General features: G+C 36.0%; 1 protein-coding gene across 2 annotated transcripts in view; it reads left to right on the top strand.

The window, feature by feature from the left end:
- The window catches only part of LOC127657881 (protein Jumonji-like), a 62366-nt gene that overhangs the window by 29808 nt on the left and 20621 nt on the right, over positions 1–11937 (top strand). For both annotated transcript variants that reach the window (XM_052146845.1, XM_052146844.1), the window contains exons 5-6: positions 6080–6250; positions 11458–11621. In XM_052146845.1, the coding sequence (XP_052002805.1) occupies positions 6080–6250; positions 11458–11621 (335 nt within the window). The remainder of the gene's footprint in view (positions 1–6079; positions 6251–11457; positions 11622–11937) is intronic.

The raw sequence follows: 11937 nt of genomic DNA on the forward strand, positions 1-11937 counted from the left end.
AGACTGCAGCCCTGACTCACTCCACGGCCCTGCTGGAAGAATGCGCTTCTGTGGTTACTGATTTTCACAGCACTTTTGCTGTACAGAGATTTTATAATATCAAATGTTTTTCCGCCAATGCCAATTTGTAGGATTTTGTATAGTAGACCATCATGCCAAATTGAGTCGAATGCTTTTTTAAAGTCTACAAAACATGCAAATATTTTTCTTTGTTTGTCCTTGATGTTTTTGTTGATGAGAGTGTGAAGGGAATAGATGTGGTTGGATGTGCGGTGTTTTGGTAAAAAGCCAATTTGTGCTTTATTTAAAATGTTGTGTGATGAAATGTGTGAAACGATGCGTCTGTTTATGATGCTGCAGAACAGTTTTCCTAAAGCACTGCCCACACTGATGCCGCGATAACTATTGGGGTCGAATCGATCACCTTTCTTGAATATGGGTGTGATGAGTCCCTCAGACCAGCTCTCAGGGACGCTTCCGGACCACAACACCAAATTAAATAATTTGGCTAAAGTTTGAATCATGCTGGGACTGCTGAGTTTAAGCATTTCGTTACTAATGTGATCTTTTCTACATGCTTTCTTTAATTTAAGATTTTTTATATGTTCTAATATTTCAGATATTGTTATATATTTATCTAATGGATTTTGATAATTTTTAATTGTTTTCTCCAAACAATTGTTTTAATTGCCACTCTCACTCACTCACTCACACACTCACTCACACACTCACTCTCACACACACACACACACACATGTTGTGTTTCCATGTTTTATGGGGACTTTCCATAGACATAATGGTTTTTATACTGTACAAACTTTATATTCTATCCCCTAAACCTAACCCTACCCCTAAACCTAACCCTCACAGAAAACTTTCTGCATTTTTACACACACACACACACACACACACACACACACACACTCTCCATCAGCCCATGAGGGACAGACATTAAAAAGATTTGGCTTCAAACTCATAGACCCTCAAGCAAAGTCACACTTTGCTTTGAGAAAGAATTCAAATAAGAGGATGTCATTTGCCATATATCGCTACTCTTTCAAAACATATTAAGATAATTTATTCAGAGCTTCTAAACACAGAAGCCTTTCCTCTAGATACATTGTGCTATAATAAATGTTAACTGATGAAAATTAGAGTTAAAGTATGGTTGCTTGTAACATTAGTTATAGCATTGGGCATAATGAACAATTTTTTTTTATTAATCTTGGTTAATGTTAATTTCTAAATATACTGTTGTTCATGATTTGTTCGTGTTGGTTCATAATGCATTTAAAAATGTTAATGTATACAACATTCAATATTAAAAATATATTAGTAATTGTACAGATTAAAATGAAATAAGAATAATAAATGCTGTACAATTATTGTTCATTTTATTTCATCTTAACTTATGCAGTTAAATAATGTTAACAAATAACATTAGCTGTTAACAAATACAACCTTATTGTAAAGTATAACCAATGTATTTGTAGAATAAAATGAAGAATCTTAATAACATATTAATAAAAGCTGGGTGGCATTTGTTCATTATTACTTAATTAGAATACATGTGTTAATTTGTACAACCTTATTATAAAGTGTTACCATTTTATCATATCAGATCATCATCAGTATTGCTGTAGCGTAATATTGTGACATGAAACTCGCAGAACATTCATTAATATTCGTATCTGAATTGGCTCTTCTAAACCCCCATAAGACCTTGGCATTATCAGAGAGCATCGAAGAATCATTCATTTTACCTCTTGAGCTGTGGACAATAGGCAGTAGCTCAAAGCCCCCAGGAGCGCATATTAAAGCCCTTGATGATAGAGGACTGGCTTAAAGTGCGGTTCCCAGTAATCTGGAGGCCTAGAGATCCTTTCTTTCACCATTCAGCCCAGCTCTTCTTTCACCTGGAAATTATAACTCTCCATCCATAATCTGCCACATAAATAATTTAAATATATTCCAAATGATTATGACCAGATAGCAGTATGAATTCAACACTCTATTGGTTATTGTGGTCTCTTCAGATTTACAAAATAGTTTTATGTAAACAGATTGGTTGAAAAGCAGCTGAACCACCTCCCCTCTCCACTCTCCTCTCTCTAGGTGGCCCTGTTTTCCATCCCCCTTCCCATGTGCTCCATCCTACACACTCAGTCTCTCTTGCACTTGCACACAATCCAATGCTACTGCACATGTGAGCACCATAGACCCAGTGACTCTGGTGCAGATAAATGGCTATTGAGGGACTGTGGAATAAAGCTTGTGAACAGGCACTCCTTTGTGAGCACTGGACGCTACAGTGAGGATCAGTAGCAGGCTAGATGAGTGCTGGACTCGGCCACTCTTCCATATCAACAATTAACTGCTCTCTCTCTCTCTCTCTCTCTCTCTCTCTCTCTCTCTCTCTCTCTCTACACAGACACACACACACAGTGCTGCCTTGGACAGTGTTGGTAAACATGATACGGAGCTTTGCGCAGAAATACAAATGCACATTTACACCATTTTGAGCATTAGCATCTTGATGCATTGGATACTTGCTGTAGAATTTTATGAAAGTTATTATAAGTGAGTAGTTATTGGGATCTCATGCCCCTGGGAATGGCTGTGAGAAACATAGAGCACCGAAACTTCTTACATCTGACAGATTAAGAGCAATCATATTTCTTTCAAAGAGAGATATGTGGAGACTTGAGCATGTAGAGGTCTGTTTCTATCTCAGATGCTAGCCATTACCACTGTCTCAACAGGGCTTGACAATAAATATGTGCCAGTGTTAGAGAGTTGGGCCAGTTGATGAGACTACCACTTGTCTTATTGGGCCAGTGCTGTGTTGCCACTGTATTTTACATTCGCTGATCATGGGAATGAGTTTTTATTAGAGATGCACTGATATAATTAAGAATATTTGCCAAAAAACTATTTGGTGGTTGTGCTTTTTTATGCAACATTGTTTGAAATCACTGATAATTATTTGCACAACTTTGAAAGAAATTAATATTACTTTATTACAGGACTGAGTAATATTCACAAAAAAAGCTTATTTTATATATATATATATATATATATATATATATATATATATATATATATATATATATATATACTGGCGACCAAAACCTATGGAAAGAAATGAGTACTTTGATTCACCAAATATGCATTCAACTGATAGTCAGGGCATTAATAATGAGAAAAATTATTATTACAATAAAACATTTTTTTTCTGAACTTCTTAAACTACTTAAAAGAGTTATCATCAAAATATCCTCCATGTGCAGCAATGACAGATTTGCAGATCCTTGACATTCTATATGTCAGTTTGTCCAGATATTCAGGTGACATTTCACACACCTTACAGTCTAACTGATCCCACAAAAGCTCAATGGTGTTAAGATCCATAACACTCTTTTCCAATTATCTGTTGTCCAATATCTGAGTTTCTTTACCCACTCTAACCTTTTCTTTTTGTTTTTGTTTCAAAAGTGGCTTTTTCTGTGCAATTCTTCCCATAAGGCCTGCAGCCCTGAGTCTCCTCTTTACTGTTGTACATGAAACTGGTATTTAGCAGGTAGAATTCAATGAAGCTGTCAGCTGAGGACATGTGAGGCATCTATTTCTCAAACTAGAGACTCTGATATACATATCTTCTAGTTTAGTTGTACATCTGACCTTCCACAACTCTTTCTGTCCTTGTTAGAGTCAATTTTCCTTTGTCTTTGAAGACTGTAGTGTACACCTTTGTATGAAATCTTGTTTAATTTTTTTGGCAATTTCAAGCATTCCTCAAAACAATGATTGACTGATGAGTTTCTAGAGAAAGCTGTTACTTTTTTTTGCCATTTTTGACCTAATTTTGACCTTAAGACATGCCAGTCAATTTAGCATGATTACTCTTTGATTACTTTAAAATTTCTTTTTTCAAATAGTTATGGTGCGGTTTTTTACATCAGTAATGTCCTGATTATACTTTGTGATCAGTTGAATGCCACTTTGGTGAATTAAAGTACCAATTACCTTCTGAAACAGCAACATCTGTTTATTATTCCAAACTTTTGGCTGCCAGTGTATATAGATAGATTGTGGTTGCGATTTGGGGAAATGTTTTTCCTTATTCACATAATTTACATTAAAAAAAAATAAGTTTTTCTTTATTCGTATTCATCTTCCATATTTGTGTTCTGTTCACTCACTGGTATCTTTTATGCACTGTATTTAGCCTTAAAAATACTAGGGGTGAAACAATCAATCCATCAATCTGGATCAATGCATCGATCATTTAACCAATGGTGCGATGTCATCGCTAGAATTTGTAAAGATCAATGTTTATTTTTTTTTTTTAAAGATGCACCTTTGTTTTAACGCTCTAATGCCAGCCATTTTTGTTCAAATTTTCATCATGCGATGCAGTAACCTTATGATGTTCATCTCGCTTTATAAGCACTAAATATGCTTCTCGTGATGTGGGAAATGGATGTGCGTGGAGTGATGCTCTGAGCAGAGTGCGGAGAGGCACACATGCGCAATTAAATAGGGCTTTGTGGCAGCGGGGGCGTGGTCAAGCCCCGTCCGGGAGAGGAAAGCGGTAAGGGCGCTTACACCTGAGCTAAATTATGCCTAACACCTGTCTCTAATTCCAGTGAGCACGAGGAGAGCAGCATAAAAGCAGACACAGAGCCTCCAGTCAGGGAGGCCCGACAAGCGAATCCAGTGTGCTTGTACTGTACCATGTTATTCTGTGTGAGATCATTGTAGCTACATTATTGTGAGAAAGACGGCAATTAAAGCCTTACCTTTTAGTTGGAGCCTCGTTTCCTGTCATCCTTCCCGTGAGGGATTTACAGGCTTACTTCAATATGGTGGCTCATGCTGCACTTTTGAATTCTGCATGAGATTTTTCGCTTTTAATGAATGTTGGAGCAATTCAATCATGACAAATGGCTAAAGAGCCCCGATATGGTGAACAGCGCTGACAAGAGATAGAAAAAAATGCTTGTTCTGCTGCACCAACATCAATTACAACACTTTTCACATTTTTACATCAGCACTATTACTAAATTTATCACTGTAAATTGTAACAGATTATTTTCAATACAACTGTGGAAGATTTAGCCAAGAAAAAACAATTATAGCACATACTCTCCTGTCATGTGTATGTAAGTATTTTGGATTGAAAGTCTTGCTTGACTGTTTTAGAGATGACAAATTGTCACTGTATGTTTACCTCATTCCACAAAGCAATGAGCTGTCATCAAACGATTGATGATCACTTGTATGTGATTACATGACTGTATTTTTGTATATTATTATTATTTTCTGTAGTAACTGAAGTAGCCCATCTTATTTTCTTGTGGATGTCCCAATGTGGATACTGAACTATTTTGGTTGCATTTTTGACATAATAAACGTAACTGTGTAAAACAGGCACATAATATCGTAATATCGATCGCAGGCCCCTGAATCGCAAATCAAAATGGTATCGCGGCAGACTTTGAGGTATTTGCAAACATCGGATCGCTGGCTAAGAGAATCAATACATGATTGTATCGTGATGAAACTGGCGATATACACACTTATAAAATACATATTAGCCTTTCATCAAATAATGTTGAAGCTCAAATTAAGCTTTTAGAGTCAATGTTGCACCTCCTTCTTTTTAAAGTATTGCATTAAGATTTTTGGTGGCACCTCCTCTTTAGTTGGTTGAGCACCTTTTTCTAACTTTTTGTGAAAATTAATATAGATTGTTTTTTATTGTTTTTGCTATAGTGACCATAAACGTCTACTTAATTGAGTAGCCTATTATATATATTAGCCTAGGCCTAAGATATTAGAAAGAAATATGTTCTTTCTGGAAGTTAGAAAATTATGTCTCTAAAAATGAAGTTTATAATTTGTTTGTGGTGAGGCCAGTAAAAATGTTGGCAGAGCATGTAAAAATCTTAATATCCACATAGTTGCGTACTGCTTTATTCTGTCTTCTGCTCTCTACTGTATTTTTCTCTCTCTCTCTCTCTCTGCGCATTTTACTCCCTCATTTTGGCTTTCTTCTCTTTTCTTATTGGCTCAGGCTCTCCTGCGTTGCCCAGCAACATGACACACTTTGGTAGTGCTAATGATGATGAAGATGTAGATGAGGAAGAGGAAGAGGAGGAAGACACTGCTTGCAATGCCCCTTCTTCCTGCCAGTCTACTCCACGCAAGAGCAAAACACCCAGCAAATGCATTGCCAACGGTCATGGTACCTACACCCCTGAAACTGTCACACACACAATTTCAATACAAAAACACAATACAATTTTATTTCTATAGCACATTTAAAAACCACTTCAGTTTACCAAAGTGCTTTCCAGAATAATAAAATTAGGACATATAAGATGAAATCAAAAACATTTCAAAGAGCTAGTTTACCCAAAAATGTTGTCATCATTTAACCAGAATGTTCCCAGAATGTTCACTTTTGGGAGAACTATCACTTTAACATCCACTTAGTGACATCATCCATTTAACAGTTAAAGTCTACATGTAACCACATACACACTCTCATAAACTTTATTTTACCTTGTCTTTTATAATACTTTTTACTCAAAATAGCGATTTACAATCCATTTTATTGTGTAGTCTGTGTAGAGTTCAGTGTATTTTTGCCCTGCCAGTAGCAGACAGGGTGGACATTTGGTTCCCATTTAAGGACCCCAGCGAAGTGAGTTATGGTCCTGCCTCTCTACACACCATACAGTTAATGAGCCGTGTCTATACACAGCACCCTGTCAGATTGCCTACATTTGCTGTATGCCATCCATATAACATGAGGTATGCACATCTGCAGTGTTGTATGAAGTATCCATTTGTCATACTTGAGTAAAAGTAAAGACACCTTCATGGAAATGGAATCAAGTCGTTAAATTAGCTCATGAGAAAACAACTTAAGTAAAAGTATTGAAGTAACTGATTTTAAATTTACTTATGTATCAAAAGTACAAGTAAATTGTATAAATTACAGAACAGTTTATTAAACCCATGGCGACTTATTTGATTGGTGGTGCTCATCATTTACTCACCCCTCATATTTATGGGATGATTGTAAATAAACAGTCCATAAAAATTGGAACACTGAAGGAGAGAGTTGAGTCATATTAGTGACCAGAACAGATACTTGTGGGGATGGGCTCTTTTCATTTGGGCCAATAAGCAACCACCCAGAACACCCTGGCAACTGTGTAGTAATATGCTAAAAACAGGGTTAACAGCATAGCAACAACCTGACAACCACCTAGAACACCCTGGCAACTGCAGGTCAATGTGCTAAAAACATAAAACAACTTAGCAACAGCACAGTAACAACCTGGCAACCACATAGGGTAGCAATGCGCTAAAACACACAGCAGATCACCTTGACAACTGCATATCATGCCCTGGCAACCATCCAGAAAACCCTAGTAAGCACATGCTGTTGCATAAATGTGCTCCAAAGCAAATATAACACTTTAGCAACCACAAGAAAACTAGTTTTGCTTAGAAACTCATAAACTCCTAAAATATAAAAATAAATATTGTTGGATATTTTCATGTGCGCTGGTACAGTAATTGATGGATATTTTAACGAGCGCGGTAAACAGTTAAATGTAAAATGTGAATGCATGATTGACTTTTATATAAACAGGTCTCCTGGAATGGTGGGAGACTGATCACACATAACTTCATTATTTCACAGCTTTCATAATGTTTAAGCCTAAACTTATCAAATTAATTAGTGAAAAACTAATTTAAACTTACATGAGCAGTTTCTTGTCTTCCACAGAGGAGACAGATGATGGAACACGTAATCTGGTGCGTTTTGCTTGTGATTTTGATTCAGATACATGATTCGCAAAACAAATTATTCAGACTGCTTTTTGAATATTTTTGTTCAGTTCAAAAGCATAACATTTTAAAGATTAGACTCAAATGATTATTTCAACGAATCACACATCACTATCGCCAATCTGCACGCATTTTTGCACGTACAGCTGTTATTTATTTGTGGTGTTATGTAAAAGTAATGAAAGGGTCTGGAGAAATGTATAATTGAATTAAGTAAAATAAATATTTATACTCATGTAATGTACAAATATGAAAAAACTGTCCTTAAGTACAGTAACAAAGTATTTGTACTTCGTTACTATACACTTCTAGACATCTGCCTACACACGTGTGCATTCCTGAAAGCAATAACACAATATATAGCAAAAGACCTGCAGTACACACATAATAATTTATAGTATCACAATAAGCAATATACAGTGTAATTCTTATAAATGTTATCTGTTCATTAAAGAAACATCTAATGAGCGTATCATTAAAGATCGCATACTAGTCAGGACGCTATTAAAGAAAGAGTTCACCCAAAAATACAAATTCTGTCATCATTTACGTAACCCATGTCTTTCACAACCTGTATGAATTTTGTGTCTTTATGTTTTACAGCTGAATAGCTGCTCTTTAATATACAATGAAAGTGAGTGGTGACCATAGCTGTGAAACAAGAATTTCAAACTTAAATTTCAGTTTGTTCTTCACACAAAGCTATGAGATGTCTTCAGAACACTTTGAATATACAGTAACACAATTCAGGTTGACTAATTGTATTACACTTTTATGGTGCTGTGTTTGTCCTTTCTGGAGCTTGACAACTCTGGGTCCCCATCCACTGAAGAAAACAGCTCAGACAATATGCTAAACTTCTTTTGTGTTCCATAGGAACAACATGAGAGTGAGTAATTGATGACAAATTTGTATTTTTATGGTGAACTAGCCATTTGAGGTTTGCTTTATTAAAGTGTTTAAATGTAGTTTGTCTGTATATTAGTGATGACTCATCACTGTGCTCATTTTCCTTTTTTTCCCCTGAGATTTCAATCCTAATTATAGCTAACAGATAAAAACAGGACACTCAGAATTAAGCACAGATTTGATTTGATACTGAGGTAAACGTCACTCCATTCTCTGTCTTCTGAGGTCTATTTCTTTCTGGGTCTCTGGGTTTGAAAACGGACCCTTTTGCCCACTCAGCAAGATCTTTAGCTTAATCTGACACCACAGTCACCTAATACTGCTCCACATCCTCCATGCATGTCTGAGGGTCTCTGGACATACTACCACCATACACACTACAGACCTCTACAATAAACAGAGCATGCAGTGTCTGAAACTGGGCATGCTGAAGAAAATAACTTTTCCATCTCAAATGCTTAAAGGTGTACTCTGTAATTTTGCCCCCATTAAAAAGGTTTTACACCTAAAGAAATGTATTTTAATTTTGAAACCTATTCTAAAATCATTGCCACTCACATAAGAGGAGGACTCATCTAGTCATATCAGTAACCGTATAAAAGCTCTTTTATTCTACATTGGGTAGGGGCATCCTCATGGAAGCTGCCATTTTAGAATCACATGACCAGCTGAATTCTACTCGCTTAATTTCAGTAACTATCTTGTTATTAGACATTTTCACTTTTAATGTCATCTGTAACTGAAAACTATTGATTTTGAATGATGCTGCATCCACACCACTAGGTGTCACTATAAGTCCAAGATGACATGAGCAAAAAGGTACTGAGTGCACATTTAAAGGAAGGTTTTATGAGCCATTTTTATGCTCTTTATGTGTTTTTTTTTTTGTCATTTTGGAGCTTGACAGCTCCAGTCTTCATTCACTTTCTTTATTCTTGAAGAAAACATTCTTGAAACAGTTTTTGACCAACAGTTGAAGTGACCCCTCAAGTTGTTCTGCTGTTTTGAATCAGGTCTCTGCAGAGAACCCTGCGTGGCCAGATGGTCTGGCGTGTATGGACGTCGGATTGCATGCTGAAAGAAAACTCTGTGTGAAGCCTAATGAAATTGGGATTCATGCTGAGCATCCATAGTTTGTAACAAAACCAGAACCACTTCTCCCTATATATTGTACGAGCCCACAAGCTAAATATGACACTTTTATGTGCGTTGTTGGACGAGATCCAAACAGTTTGAATGATAAGTTGGTCCCTTTAGAAGCAACATGGTGTAGCTTTCATTTAGAAGAGTGATCCAAAGAGCACTTGTTTAGTATTTTTACTGCTAACACTGGATTCTCTGTTGAATGCACCATCTGTTTAATTCATGGAGAATTAAAACTTCGCAAACTTTGTAGCTCCTTTTTCCGGCTGCAATGTGGTGGGCTCAGTAAATATTCATGCAATATTATATTGATTGTACAGTCAAAGCAAGAGATTAAACTTTTAGATATAGGCCTTTTTAAGTGTTTTTTATTTTTTATTTTTAGCATTCAGCAATTTGTGTTACAGGGTTTCATGTTTTAAGTATGATTTATTGATGCTGGTTTGAGAGCTATAAGCAGCTTTGCTGTTACCATATTTGAGCTTTAAAAGCCCATAAACTATAGTGTGTCAGACAAGGCATCTATGCAGACTCTGTTTGCTCTTTGGCAGTCTTCGTTTACTGGAGCAATTTACAAGTCAAGTGTATAGAAAGTGGAAAGTAGAGCAGTCAGGTACAGCAGGACCATTCAGCAGCAAACCTCAAGGCCCAGGGTGTTTTTTTTCCCCCCATTATGGCATTAAATCACCTGGTTTAACTCACCTAGGAGGGGAAACCATCTGGTTAATTCAGTCACTTCAGTGAATAGTATTTTGATGCAATGTGCACCTTAACTAAACATACTTTATCACAGACTTTAAACACGTAATTCAGTGAATCAATAAATAAATGTGTTAATTTCAGAGATTTATCTGATGCAAATATTAGTTAAGGGACTTATACTTAATTCACTTAATTCAGTAAAACCCTCACGTCTTTCTACACCTATATTACTTTTTTCTTCTTTTTTTCGTGGAACACTTCAGATGAAAAAGATAGAATCAATGTGCTCTACCAGTTTAGGGTGCAAAGATCAATGAGCCTTTATAATCTCAAGAGAAAAATTATCCGCAATACTTTTCTATTTCTCGCAAGTCAGGGGTTGCAATAGCCTTCTTCAGTTTTTTCGTGGAACACAAAATTAATTATTTACAGTATAGCAGAATGTCCAAGCTACACTTTTCTAAACAATCGAAGTAAATGGTGACCACTGCTGTCAAGCAAGATTTTCGGTGAATAATGACTTAAATTTCAGCCTGTTCCTCACATGAAGCTAACATATGAATTCAGAAGATTTGGAATATAACACACAAGTCATATGGACTACTTAAACAATGATTTTATGGTGCTTTTTGTCCTTTTTGGAGCCTCGCAGTCTTTATGTACTTTCATTATATGAAATAGAATGGCCAGGGCATTTGGGTTTGAAACAACATGAGGTTGAGTAAATCTCAGAATTTTTATTTTTGGGTGTACTATCCCTTAATGTATGCATACATACTCAAAAAAGGAGTACTTACCATTAGTTCTGTGCTATGTGCTCTCTTCTTCAAGTATTCAATGGGCAAGTACGAGCTGCTGAGGAACCGGAGAGCAGTTTGAGGGCCAGAGGTAAAGAGGGAGTCCAGGGGAAGGAGAAAAACTCTGTAGCATCAGCTAGAACATCCAGTACACACAATTTACGACCCAGCAGATCTGTACAGGAACAAAAACAACAGGTATGGCTGGCTTTATATTGCATTGGTTTATTTATTTGTTAACTTTTTATTTAATATTATAAACTTGGATATGGCTTTGGTAATGTATGGAAGATGCCCACATATTTTATTTGCTATTCTTTTAAATGTAAGACATAAAAATTAGCTAACACACAGATTATGTTTGTAAAATGGTTTTCTAATGATTTATTCTATTTATTTTAAGAGCTACATAGCCATTTAACAATAACATGTTTAATAGCATACAATCTCTTAAGATTGTGCTAACATTAAGCATTTGTTATCGCTTTACTAATTTTCTAGTTTCTTTTCTTAC

Source organism: Xyrauchen texanus, chromosome 17 (genome assembly GCF_025860055.1).
Source record: "Xyrauchen texanus isolate HMW12.3.18 chromosome 17, RBS_HiC_50CHRs, whole genome shotgun sequence".
In the NCBI taxonomy this organism is placed as follows: Eukaryota; Metazoa; Chordata; class Actinopteri; order Cypriniformes; family Catostomidae; genus Xyrauchen; species Xyrauchen texanus.